The 14,395-nt window shown below is 33.1% G+C and overlaps 2 protein-coding genes across 2 annotated transcripts; both read right to left on the bottom strand.

Moving 5' to 3' along the window:
- On the bottom strand, window positions 1–2,969 carry LOC113370204 (extensin-like; the record flags this gene model as incomplete). Its single annotated transcript, XM_026610880.1, has 1 exon — window positions 1–2,969. A coding segment is annotated over one exon (2,775 nt), but the record flags the coding sequence as incomplete, so codon positions are not given.
- A 1-nt stretch (window position 2,970) lies between these two features.
- Window positions 2,971–5,746, bottom strand: LOC113370203 (extensin-like; the record flags this gene model as incomplete). The annotated part of the gene is made up of 2 exons (XM_026610879.1): window positions 5,735–5,746; window positions 2,971–4,278 (listed from the first exon to the last, which is right to left on the bottom strand). Coding segments are annotated over exons 1-2 (1,320 nt in total), but the record flags the coding sequence as incomplete, so codon positions are not given.
- Window positions 5,747–14,395: the final 8,649 nt, after the last annotated feature.

The raw sequence follows: 14,395 nt of genomic DNA, 5'->3' as shown, positions 1-14,395 counted from the left end.
ATTTTATACTTAAGTAGCTATTTATTACTAAGTTTTATGGCACTGTTATATTGACTCTTCCAAGTAACTATAAATACATCTATAACTAAATACAATAGGATATAAAAATTGAACAACCTACATAAATGCAACATTTCATCTTAAAAATAGAGAGCGTAGTTCACATTATATACATTTCATCAATAAGTTTTCATTTAGAAAACAAATCCTGGTTGCGCATAAGAATATCCTGATTGACCAGGCGCTGGTGGTAAATATGGAGCTCCTGGTGTTGATGGTCGCCTAGTTGTTGGTGGCGGTCTAGTTACAGGGCGCTGAGTCGTAACTGGTGGCAAGTATTCAGGTGCCTTAGTAGTTGGTGGTGGTGGTGGCCTTGTTACTGGCTTCTGAGTTGTTCTTGGCTGCGGAGGCAAATAAGTGGGTGGTGGTGGTGGTCGCGTCACCGGCTTTTGCGTAGTCCTCGGCTGTGGTGGCAAATAAGTTGGTGGTGGTGGTGGCCTTGTCACTGGTTTTTGCGTAGTGCTCGGCTGTGGTGGCAAATAAGTTGGTGGTGGTGGTGGCCGCGTCACCGGCTTTTGCGTTGTCCTCGGCTGTGGTGGCAAATAAGTTGGTGGTGGTGGTGGCCTTGTCACTGGTTTTTGCGTAGTCCTCGGCTGTGGCGGCAAATAAGTTGGTGGTGGTGGTGGCCTAGTTACTGGCTTTTGCGTTGTTCTTGGCTGAGGAGGCAAATAGGTTGGTGGTGGTGGTGGCCTAGTTACTGGCTTTTGCGTTGTTCTTGGCTGAGGTGGTGGCGGTGGTGGACGTGTTACTGGTTTTTGTGTCGTCCTTGGCTGTGGTGGTAAATATGTTGGACCTGGTGTTGCCCTAGTTACCGGTTTTTGCGTTGTTCTTGGCTGAGGAGGCAAATAAGTAGGTGGTGGTGGTGGCCTTGTCACCGGTTTTTGAGTTGTTTTAGGTTGAGGTGGCAGATATGTTGGTGGTGGTGGTGGCCTTGTCACTGGTTTTTGCGTTGTCCTTGGCTGAGGCGGCAAATAAGTAGGTGGTGGTGTTGCTCTAGTTACTGGTTTCTGCGTAGTTCTTGGCTGAGGTGGCAAATAAGTTGGAGGTGGCGGTGGCCTGGTTACTGGTTTTTGTGTTGTCTTTGGCTGAGGTGGTAAGTATGTTGGTGGTGGTGGTGGACGTGTTACTGGTTTTTGTGTAGTCCTTGGTTGTGGTGGCAAATAAGTAGGACCCGGTGTTGGTCTTGTTATTGGCTTTTGGGTTGTCGGCGGCGGAGGTGGCCTGGTCACTGGCTTCTGTGTAGTTCTCGGCTGTGGTGGTAAATAGGTCGGCGGCGGCGTTGGTCTCGTTACTGGCTTCTGAGTTGTTTTTGGTTGGGGCGGTAGATAAGTTGGCGGTGGCGGTGGCCTTGTTACAGGTTTTGGTGTTGTCCTCGGCTGCGGTGGTGGCGGTGGTCTTGTCACAGGTTTCTGTGTAGTTCTTGGCTGAGGCGGCAAGTAGGTTGGACCAGGTGTAGGCCTAGGTACTGGTTTTTGCGTTGTCCTTGGCTGAGGAGGTAAATAAGTTGGCGGTGGCGGCGGTCTAGTTACCGGTTTTTGAGTTGTCTTAGGCTGTGGTGGCAGATACGTTGGTGGTGGTGGTGGCCTTGTTACTGGCTTCTGCGTTGTTCTTGGCTGAGGTGGCAAATAAGTTGGAGGTGGCGGTGGTCTCGTAACTGGTTTTTGTGTAGTCCTTGGTTGAGGCGGCAAATACGTTGGTGGTGGAGGAGGTCTTGTAACTGGCTTTTGCGTTGTCCTCGGCTGTGGCGGTAAATATGTTGGCCCTGGAGTAGGTCTAGTTACTGGTTTTTGCGTGGTTATTGGTTGTGGTGGAGGTGTTGGCCTTGTTACTGGTTTTTGAGTCGTCCTAGGCTGTGGTGGTAAATATGTGGGTGGCGGTGGTGGCCTTGTCACTGGCTTTTGTGTAGTTCTTGGTTGAGGAGGCAAATAAGTAGGCCCCGGCGTTGGTCTTGTTACTGGTTTTTGCGTTGTTCTTGGTTGAGGTGGTGGTGGCGGCCTCGTCACTGGTCTTTGTGTTGTTTTTGGCGGCAAATATGTAGGAGCACTCGTGGTTGGTGGTGGCGGTGGCCTTGTTGTTTTTGGCTGTGGCGGTAAGTACGTTGGTGGTGGTGGCGGCCTGGTTACAGGACGCTGAGTTGTGGCTGGCGGTAAATATACTGGTTTGCTCGTAGTTGGAGGTGGCGGCGGTCTAGTAACAGGTCTGGATGTTGTCCTCAGATCTACAATAACCGGAACTGAAGGCTTCTGAACAACCGGTGGTAAATAAGGTTTTGGTGGAGAAGGAGGTGGATTGGGCTTAGGTGGTGAATAAGGTTTGTAGGGTGTTTGTGTTTGTGGTTTTTGTGTAGTCCTTACCTCAAATGGTATACTTGGCTTCGGATACGAGTATCCGCCTGATGGTGCCGCTGGTGGAATATAAGGCTTTGGTGGTGGTGGTGGTGGCACATATGGTCTCTGAGTTTGAGGCCTTTGTGTCGTCCTTACTTCCGGAAATGGAATTGCAGGTTTCGGATAATTGTATCCATCAGGTTTTGGTGCAGGTGCAGGTGGTATATATGGTTTTGGTGGTGGAGGTGGAGGTACATATGGTCTCGGAGTTGGTGGTGGTGGTGGCGGCCTAGTTTGTGGGCGCTGAGTTGTTCTTACTTCTGGTACTGGAAATGGAACTACTGGTTTTGGATATGAATATCCTGGTTGCGGTGCCGGTGCTGGTGGTATATATGGTTTTGGTGGTGGTGGTGGCGGTCTGGTTACTGGCCTCTGTGTCGTTCTTACTTCCGGAATTGGAAATGGAACTACTGGTTTTGGATAAGAATAACCATCAGGTTTTGGTGCTGGTGCTGGTGGAATGTATGGCTTTGGTGGTGGTGGCGGTGGCACGTATGGCTTTGGCGTTGGCGGCGGCGGTGGGTGGTCTTGTCACAGGTCTTTGTGTTGTTCTTACTTCAGGTACAGGGAATGGAACAACGGGTTTTGGATATGAATAACCGTCGGGCTTTGGTGCAGGTGCAGGTGGAATATAAGGTTTAGGTGGTGGTGGTGGTGGAACATAGGGTTTTGGCGTTGGTGGTGGTGGTGGTGGTCTTGTTACTGGCCTCTGGGTTGTTCTTACTTCAGGAACTGGAAATGGAACAACGGGTTTAGGATAAGAATAACCATCAGGCTTTGGTGCTGGTGGAATGTACGGTTTTGGCGGTGGCGGTGGTGGCGGTGGTCTGGTCACTGGTCTCTGAGTTGTTCTCACTTCTGGTACTGGAAATGGAACTACTGGTTTTGGATATGAATATCCTGGTTGCGGTGCCGGTGCTGGTGGTATATATGGTTTTGGTGGTGGTGGTGGCGGCCTTGTCACTGGTCGTTGCGTGGTTCTTACTTCAGGAACTGGAAACGGTACAACTGGTTTTGGGTATGAATAACCATCAGGTTTTGGTGCTGGTGCTGGTGGAATATACGGCTTTGGTGGTGGAGGTGGTGGCACGTATGGTCTTGGTGTTGGCGGCGGAGGTGGTGGCCTCGTTACTGGTCTTTGTGTTGTCCTCACTTCTGGTACTGGAAATGGTACAACAGGTTTTGGATACGAATAACCATCAGGTTTCGGTGCTGGTGCTGGTGGAATATATGGCTTTGGTGGTGGAGGTGGTGGCACGTATGGTCTTGGTGTTGGCGGTGGTGGTGGAGGCCTTGTGACTGGTCTCTGCGTTGTTCTAACTTCAGGTACTGGGAACGGTACAACTGGTTTTGGATAAGAATAACCATCAGGTTTTGGTGCAGGTGCTGGAGGAATGTATGGCCTTGGTGGAGGCGGCGGCGGCCTTGTAACTGGTCTTTGTGTTGTTCTTACTTCTGGAACAGGGAAGGGAACAACTGGTTTTGGATATGAGTATCCACCTGATGGTGGTGCTGGTGGAATATATGGCTTAGGTGGTGGTGGAGGAGGCACATATGGCCTAGGTGTCGGAGGTGGTGGTGGTGGTGGTCTGGTTTGTGGTTGTTGTCTTACCTCAACAAATGGGACACTTGGTTTGGGGTAAGAGTATCCAGGAGATTTAGGAGCAGGTGCTGGGAAAGGAATAGATGGTTTAGGATACGAATATCCATCGAAACCTGCATTATTTCCATATGATACTAGAGATATATCACGTACAACTCGGTTCTTCACATCGAACTCAGCAAATGAGCTGGAGACCGCGAGAAGTACTAGCAGACAAATGGTGGACTTCTATAAGTAAAATCCAATCAAATTTGTTAGGTTTTCCTAAATTATTAATCTAAATTTAATATATATTCTTTACATTAAAATTAAGTAAGAATGAAATCTGTAAGGTTAAAAATATTTAGTGTATATAATTTATGTTTATTTTGATTAGTTGATTTTGCTTTATAGACACGTTGCTTTAATAAAAACTTATCAACAAAATACAATATGATAAATAATATTATTTAAATAGAAATCTCTATAGAAATTAAAAGTGATATTATTGAAAGATTAAAAAAAAATTAAAATAACTCAGAAACAAACATAAAGAAAATTTATGTTTTGGGAAACATAGTACTATAAGATAAAAATAAATGTTAATACATTTAATTAAAAACGTATTAATCTGTTTAACAGTGATACCATTCTAAAGCATAATAAAATCTGATCTCATTATATAAGAATACTAATTATTTAAAATTTATTATTTCATTGTTTTAATTTCTGTACACGGTTCTCCAAGTGATAAATCTATCACTCTAAATAAGTTTATGCAAACAAGGTCGTCCATTAATTTTTTTCGCTCATTTCGTGAATTCGTATCACATAATAAAAAATGTTTGTTTGTTAGAGAGGCGTTTTATGGACAACAGGAGCATCTATTATATCATCTCACGTGCATAAATTTTAGGTTTTGGCCCGGGGGTATCATCGACTTTTGGCCGTGTCGCGGCCGCCCACATATCTTCAACGCGTGTCTTCGTTTGATTCACGGATGCTTTTCAAGGACGACACCTCGGACGTTTTGTGAAAGGTTTGGAATTGATCTATTCGCTACTGGTGGAATGGTAATAGAAATATTTTGAAATGAAAATTCTTAGGATTATTTTTTGCGAGTTCGCGGAATTGATGTGTTTGATGCGGTCGACGTACTTTAAAATAAAGAACACGTGAGAGAAAAATAATATTAATATATACACCTTAAATATTGTTACTTGCGGATGCAAATTACTTATAGTTAGTCATCATTTATAAAACCAAATATTTGTTTAATTTTTGTTGCTAAATAGTGAAGTCTCTTATATGACTCCAAATATAATGTTTTAAGGAAAATAATATATACCACATGTGCCATAATTTATTGCAAAAATTTATTCAAAAATGTATTTATACATTGTACGTAGAATAGAAATATGGACATTAGTGATACTTAAAATGGATTTTATAGAAGATTTTTGCTTTTAGGGCTTCACTCTAACAAAATTGTTACTTTTGATTCGCTTGTCGCTAAAGATAAAATTCTAAAAAACAAATATAATTTTACACATGTTATTTCCATAAGAAAATTGGTTTGAAGTGCCGTCTATCTTAAAGTTAATATTTAGAGCTAAAACTTTCAGAGTTTTTTTTTATTCTCAATTTGGAAGCATTTAAGCTTCTGAGAGCAAAGATATTCGAAAATATCCATATTAAGGCTCACCCTAATGGGCATATAGTAAGAAATATAATATAATATGTACTAAATAAAAATCATCGGAGCAAAGTCTCAATATCCCAATATACCAAAGATTGAGAAGACTTTTGAGAGCTTTGAGATTATTACAATGATATTGTTCTAATATAAATAATTTGTTTCGATTCATATCTGCAAGAACAAAATTATATCATATTATAAATAAAAATTTAAGGTTTAATCGAATTTTACTTAATTCGTTCAATATGCAAATAGATTTTAGCCGTCGAGCATATACAAATTTTACATTACAAATATTTCATTTTCCCATCTATTATATATTTTTATATCAAAATCATTATCAAAAAAGCAATAATTGAATAAATAAGATTTGTTGATAGATTTTAAATGTCGCTAAATCGTATACGCTAAATGTCGTAATCACATAACTACAATCAAAATATTTAAAATTTTACGTTTATAACTAATTTAAAGATATAAGTTATTGATATTATGCATTTGGCAATAAAGGAATAATATCTGCAATAATCTGAAAAAGTTATGTGCAAAAAGATAAATTTTGATTTTGAGTTAAAAATTATAAAGATAATTTTAATATATCATTACAACTCCAAAATGTACAAACACAACTATGTATGAAGATATGCCCATTTATTTTTTTTGATCAATTTTATCAAAATTAGTTCATATGAATGTTACTCCTACATCTATTATTATATTTTATATATTACGTATGGCTTATTATTATTACAATTTCAATAGTTTCAAATAAGAATAAAATCGGTCAAGAATACAGTTGCTAAATCGATTTATATGGATTAAAAAAACAGATGTGACTTGATCTGAAAAGAACTCTCTTTGAGGCATAATTGCGTATGTGATCTTTGGTAATGATTTAAATATGTAGTTACGTAAGAGTTGAGCTGTTGTGTAAAAATTGAAATATCAACTACTTGCAACCTGTACTGAGAAGATTGTTTTAACGTTGAAGTAAAGTGCATTATGTGTCGCAAAATAAAAAATACAGTATTAAATTTGTATTAAGATTATAACAAAATCTTTGTGAAAATAATTTTAATTAAATTAATCAATCCCAATCTAATTCATGTGTACATAATATAAATGCTCCATATTGTAAATCAATTTAATAGATATTGTTATTCTTTCAAATTATTGTTTTTGTTCATTTATATTTTAATATTTTCTCGACTTTTTTAACTTAGTTTGGATGTAATTAGCCACAAATTAATAAGTAATTTATAACTGGTTCAAGTTCAATATTAAATATTATATTAAGTGATAATAGTCCGTTTTAATAAGTTCATTATTCTATGTTTTTTCTTAAAAGCAATTTCAGAAAATTACAAATAAAATACACTCCGTTAAGACGATTGAGCGTCATGAAATTTCCCGCATAATACGCTCCAGTAACTGGAATGTCATTTAATCGAGATTTTACAGTATTTCCAAGAACATATTTCATTTATATATTATCGTATATACATAGTAGAACTCCGTTAAGACGATTAAGCTCAATAATATTTCCCGCATAATACGCTTTTGTAACTGGAATGTCATCTTATCGAGATTTTACAGTGTTTCCAAGAACAATGGTTTATGGATGAAACCGTGCATAAAGGATAATTCCATAATTCACTCCAGTAAAAGTGTTGAGTTCTCGGTAATTCTACGAATTAGTTTGATTACTAGTGATTAATGTTTTTATAATAAACGATCACGCAAAGGTAAGTTAAAATAAATACATACATCACATGTTATCGATGCCCGCGGGTTTCTTCGGCCCGATTTTTAAGGTCGTCGAACAACACAACTACGCCGAATAAGTGGTTTTACGCAACTCCTTGGAGGTTGCATAATATCTGTCTCATCCCAAGGAAATATCGATACGTTTATTTCCATTTAACGAAATAAAAAAATCGATAATGCGACGATGTGCACAAGTCAAGCTATGAACAAGTGTTTGCTAATTGAGAGAATGACTAATCAATTAGAAATAATCTTTATAACTGTATTCGGTTATGCGGCGTCACGGAGTCGCGGAGTAATAGAGTAATGGATCTCTTTAGAATCTACAAATTAGTAAACGATTAAGTCGATTGGAAGATTAGATTTGAATATTTATGGTCAGAAACTGGACTGAAAAAATATGATTTTAATTTAAATTATTCGGATTAAGATAACGTTATTTGTACATAACCATAGACTCAGGCGCCAATTTTGTGGTAAGGGGACGTTCATTAATCACGTGAAGTTTTTAAGGGGGAGGGAAAGGTTTGACAAAAAATCAAGAGATATTACGTGGGGAAGGGAGAGGTATAGAGAGATATCACGTGTATTTCTTGTTTACCTGAACTTTTTTTAAATCTAAACATTTTCAAAAAAAAAAAATATAAAAAATTTTCATTTTTTCTCGTAACTAAATTCTCACGTGATGTTTGGCGGGAGATGGAGGACGTATCACTAAAGGGGAGGGAGAGTCCAAAAGTACTTAAAAATTCGATTATGTGATTAATGGACGCCCCCTAACATAACGTTGTAATGGCAACGCTTTGTTATACATATCTCTTGGTACTAAAAACTGTAAAAATGTTATCAATTTGATGTGCAACATTCTTTCTAGGTTTGTTTATATGTAAAATATGCCTGTTGGTATAGTAAATTGGTATCATTTTCCCAGTTTATAGCACCAAGAAAGTAGGATAAGATAGCAAAGCCATGTTATCAGCTATGTTACCACAGAATTGGCTCCTCGTTATTATCCCTAATGTGATGTAATAATTTCATATATCTTTAGCATAAACTGTTAACTTTTGAAGTAGTTTTGAGATATCTGTAACTTGATGAATAATGAAAAGGCAAAATTTGCATCAACTTTTAGTCAGAAATTCGCATAAAACATAAAAATAAGTTTAAAAAAATCAAAAATAAAATAATAACTGACGGGATTTGAACCCGATTATTTTTACCTCTCTTATATATTAATTTGAATGCAAAAAGTAGAAGCAAGTGTTTTAACTAATATAGCTATAGAGACATATCGGTAGGAGGTAGACATGTCTATTTTTTGCAACTTTAATCAATTTTAATATTTTAACAACAAGCTCTGTTTTATCAAAATCCCAGATGAGTAAATATGAGGTTTTCCTTGTTAGATAAATTGAGTTTATTAAATAATAGTGGACACATGATGTCCACTTATGTCTTGACAATTAACTTTTAAACAAAAGATGTTAATTAATTATAAAACCAAATTACCTATCGATTAAATGATCTGAATCACGATTCTGATCAGTTTGAAATAAAATAAAAATTATCAAGTTATAGCAGATGTATTGAATAAAAAGTTTGAACACTAACACTTATTTTAGATATCATCCACGCAAAAGGTTTATGGTGAGCCTAGTAAATTTTGTTATATTTTAAATAATATTAACTTATTAATTTTCGTATATTTAAAATCAATAATTAATTGTTGATAAATTACTGTGCATAAATTAAAAATCTACCAACTAGATCAAGGTTTAAAAAAAATAATAGGTTTAAAAATATATACCAAGAATCATATTTTTACAAGCTGTTCATTAATATTAGCAATTAATTTCATTATACAGTATAAAATTAAAAAGAAACAACCTAATCATATAATAATGTCATAAAGGTGAAATAAATAAAATAGAATATTTTTTGATTATCGGTATGTATCTATAATTAGTCGCTTGAATTATATTAATAAAAACTTTTTTATAAATTTTTGCTTTGATTAATTATTTAAATTATACAAACTTAATTTGTCAAATGATTAATTCATAAAATCAATCACAGTTTTTATAATGTTTTAAGACACTAAACAACCCAGTACCTACGTGGGATAAAAATCATGAATAATAATAACAATTTTAAAAGAAACTGTTCTTCAACATCTATTATCTTTGATTAAAATTCAATCCCAATGGAATGCAAAATGACGTACAATAGACTTTCAATCAATTCTTCGAAATCCATATTAATGATTTAATTCAGATGGATGGTTTTCTCAATGATGTCAACAAGATGAATAATATATTCATTAAGACTGTTTTAAATTATATTGCAACATTTATTATTGAAATGAATGTCAGGGTCAATCTACTGGTGTAGTAATTAAATGCATAATGATTTACATGTTGTTATATATATGACACTTAACATATTATGGGAATGATAAATAAATAAACATTATGTATGCATTTTTTTAGTTATGATGAATAATTTAATGTTGGGAATAAATCATTCTCAAAATATATTTTGAAACATCCAGTGGAAATAAATACTATTGCAATTGTTGATTGTAAATTACAACTAAAAGAATTAGACTTGTAATGTGAACTTTATTCTAGTTCCAGATTCATCTATAGATTGTTGTTTAAATTTATTAAGAAATAAAATACTATTAAAAATTTAATCTTCATTGTTACCCAAAATTATTTACTGCATCTCAAATAAATTGATTATATTTTAATCGATTTATCCAAAAAGTTGAAACATAGATATTAATATACCAAGCTGATTTTTAATTTCATTGAACATTTTTCTTTTATTTTTTTACGTTTTGTTACTTTATTTACTTCATTTAATGAAAATGTTGAAATTACCATTGATATGTATACAAAGTATTAAAACAGTAACACTAATATGTAGATTTTTACCTACAAGTGAAGAGATGCAATCAAGGCAATTCATTTAAAACATTAAATAGTATCTAAAAAATAATTGCATCTTTTTATTAAATTATTATATAATGTATAAGGTTGATAAAATGCAAGGATACATTTTATTTTATATCACAAATTCAATTTTATCTATAAAAAATATACATGATTGTGAAGAAAAATTTATTCTATTTACAAAACAAACAAGTAAGCAATAATCATAAAATTTTATTTCATTTTGAAAGTGCGAAACGCAGTTTGCCATATAGTTATCACTTGCAATAAATTTTTCATTTTCCAAGTTGTAGGTTCATTCTATGCGCAAATTTCAATCAAATGCCAAATAATTCATTTCATCAAAAAATTCAAGGAATAAGTATAATGCATTCATATTGCACAATTTCTGTGATGCTGTTCAAAAAACTTGCCTCGTATGGCAATAAAATCTTTATTATGAGGTCTTCATTTCAGGTTACACCAATAGGTCAAAACGACAGCATTCGAATACACAAGTCTAGATGATGTGATATTTGAAATTTGCCAACGATCACGTTTGGTCCATCATGGTGATATATTATTTTTTAATAATTTCGTTTTATGCTAATATGGACATTTGACATTATGATATATATTACAAATGCGGATTCTTCATCGATACGGATGATACAATCACCTAAAATGATGTTACCTTGTTCCATAATATATGCGTGTTTATTTTTGGTTATAAAATACCTGGATTATGGTAATTAATTAATTATTGAATATGTTATGTAATACTATTAAAACGCATTCCGCGATAAGATGACAAAAATAGTTTTTTTTGGACTTCATATTTTGACCTTCGCGGTATGATGGCCTTAAGGTTTCAGGTTTTGGTAGAAGCAAATGGAAATTTTTGGATTTCACACGCGGTTTTCTATATTTATTTGAACTTTTATGTTTAAGCTTACATTTCACCATCTTAAAATAATATTTGGAAATAATAAAAAGAAATTTTTATATAGTTTTATGAAGAAAATTTCTGCTAAATATTTTGAATCATTTTCACGGAAGTTGGGGTTAATAAAATATATGTGTAACAATTTACATAAATTCTTATAAAAAACATTCTAGTCAACAATTTTAAAATGAGTTAAAAAATAAAATCTGTTTGGTCACCCAAAGTTATCACTGTATTATAGGCTGAGTTTGATTATCTTTTATATATATATATTCATTTTTCTAATCTGCATTTATTTGACTATGGAAAAATTTATAGGTACAATTTTCCTCTGGTTATTATATGAATTAACAAAAATAAAAAATAATTCAAAAAGTAAGATTTAAAATAAAACGTAGGACATCAATCTATATGCTTTGATTAAATATAATAATTCGAATTATATGTAAAAAATAATTTGTTTTAAGTAATATTTTTGCAAAAACGTTATAATATAGAATTTGTATCAAAATTTTAAGTGGTATGATATTTTATCTATTTAAACTTTCAGGTCTTACACATCTTATTAAATAAGTTAACTAAAATTCATAATTTTTGATTCAGGTTCATATTGGACTCAGAGATCTAATACAAAAAATTGTACAACATGAAAATTACAAAAATATTTTAACATATTTATTTTATAAAGCTGTATCAATGTATTAAATACTTCAGGAAAATGTACTAGTACACTTTATATAAATTTTTATAAGTGAAAACTAAATTTAATTGATTTAAATTTGAGTTGAAATATCTTAGATTATTTTTGTATTCAGAACAAATATTATAGTATCAGAGACACAATTTATAATTAGAATCGTTATATTAAAATTTGTAATAAAAAATTGATTTGGGCACCAGAAATCGGTTTCTGGTCCCTCAACATAGTACATTTTCCACTAAGGTGGTGACTTTATCATTTAATGTTATATTTATATAGTATTTTTTCAAATTTTTTTAAATTTAGTTGTTTATCAACAAGAAATTACATAAACAAATTTACAAGCTAAATTAAAATTTTGTACAGTAACTTTTTATCTAAAAATTAGAAAAAAAATCCTACATTTTGGTAAGGGTTCTAAGCAGTATTCAACGGCAATGCAATATAATATTTCAAAGACAATTATTTTATGATATTATCTAACATAATGAAGAAGTCATTAAAATATGCGTATGTGATACTTCAACTACATGTATCTATATATATATACATTGTCTTATTGTCTAAGACGTGTTGATTTTAATAAAAGCGATTTTATGTTTACCTTAATAGGTGTTGCATAAGTTCAATTCTAAATGAATGCAATTAAATAGGCATAGTTCCGCCTGTTTCTGGTGAAACAAAGTGCTTCACATATACTTTAGAAACAACTTAACCTTAACCGAGTTTAAAAATCTTATACGCCTACACTAAATGTTTTCTCATTAACACGACGTGACATAGCAAACTGTATATGTTTTGTTTGCTCTAAACAACTAGTGGTAAAGTATCTTTGATAATGCAAAAATCTACCTCATTATAAAAGATATTTAGCGAGGTAGTAGTAAAAGATTTGATGGTAATTTGTAATTGTTTGATGTTGACGATTTCCGCATTTTTAGAAAGCCAACATAAAGTCAAGTTAACATTTCTTCAAATTATTAAATAATTCCTAAATAAAATTAGAACAGATCAATCACTAATTAATTTGGATCATGATATCCGAGTGCCCTGTTTTTCTTATATCTTCCAATTAATATTTATAAATTTTTGATTATATGAATTTAAATTTAACCACCCAAAAGATATATCATTCAACTGAAATGAACTATTTGAGAAGATTGAAATTTAAAATAAACAACGTCTAAAAATAATTCAAATGCCTATGCTAGTGGTAACTAATAAATGCATTATATCATTTGATATATATTTCACCATACTAATTCAAATATTTTTCATTTTATGAATAAATTATACTACTACCATTAATATAGATACCATCGATGAAGTCACCGAGTACTAATCATTAAAGAAATAATTAAAACTGTCATTTAAAAGTGAGCTTTGGTTGATTGATTGTGACGCAATATTATCAATTAAAGTAACCAGTAATCTCATTAAAAAGTGGTTGAATTGACATAATTTGAATAATCTACAGTTATTAAGCATGGAATGCATTGAGATATTGAGCAATCGAAATAAAAGCACATATGAATAGAGTTCAGAAAGCTCTAGTAGAATATAGAGAGTAAGTAATAGAGTACATGATTTGAGATAAAAACTAATATTAATTTATCATTAAAAAATATTGCAACTTATTAGAACAAATCTATATTATGTGACAATATACAAATTTCATCAAAAAAATATAGGACAACGTTTTTTTCCATAGAAGTTTCATTTGCGTATCTCAGATAATGAATACAGAGCTTTTTTTCAGTAATTATATCTTAATTTGAAATTGATAGTTGATAGTTGTTAGTTTAAGGAACATTGCCGAAGTTTCCGGCAATTATATAATTATATAATTATCAATAAAATATTGTGAATACTACTGAGTTGTTTTTTCTAACATGCCCTTGTAGTATACAATGTCCCTTTTCAGCCGACTATTGTAAATTCATCAAATTTATTGAATGTCCTTTACTGGACAATTGTAAATAAAAGAGATAATAAATAAAAATTTCGGCTATCGTTTGATTTGAAGATTTTGTATTTTTAAAGACATTTTTATTATTTCTTACAGTTTTACTTGTTGTCTATTTCAGGACATGTGTAAAATACCTCTCAAGGCAAAAAAATCGCTTAATGTGAAATCCATGATCAAAATTTATTGTAAAACTTATCAGAGACATGGGACTTTCCTAAATCAAGTAAGAAACTACTAATTCAACAAGTATTGTTTATTGATCAACATGGGGTAATTCTTAAGGTAAGCATTTAATGTAAAATCAATGGTAAAAACCAATTGAAAAACCATATAACAAAAATATTGATAG

The sequence above is a fragment of the Ctenocephalides felis genome, unplaced genomic scaffold (assembly GCF_003426905.1).
Source record: "Ctenocephalides felis isolate EL2017-DRISC unplaced genomic scaffold, ASM342690v1 CF-g0.4_SCAFFOLD_01492, whole genome shotgun sequence".
In the NCBI taxonomy this organism is placed as follows: domain Eukaryota; kingdom Metazoa; phylum Arthropoda; class Insecta; order Siphonaptera; family Pulicidae; genus Ctenocephalides; species Ctenocephalides felis.
Note: the sequence above shows the minus strand (reverse complement) of the source record. Positions and strands in the feature narration are given on the sequence as shown.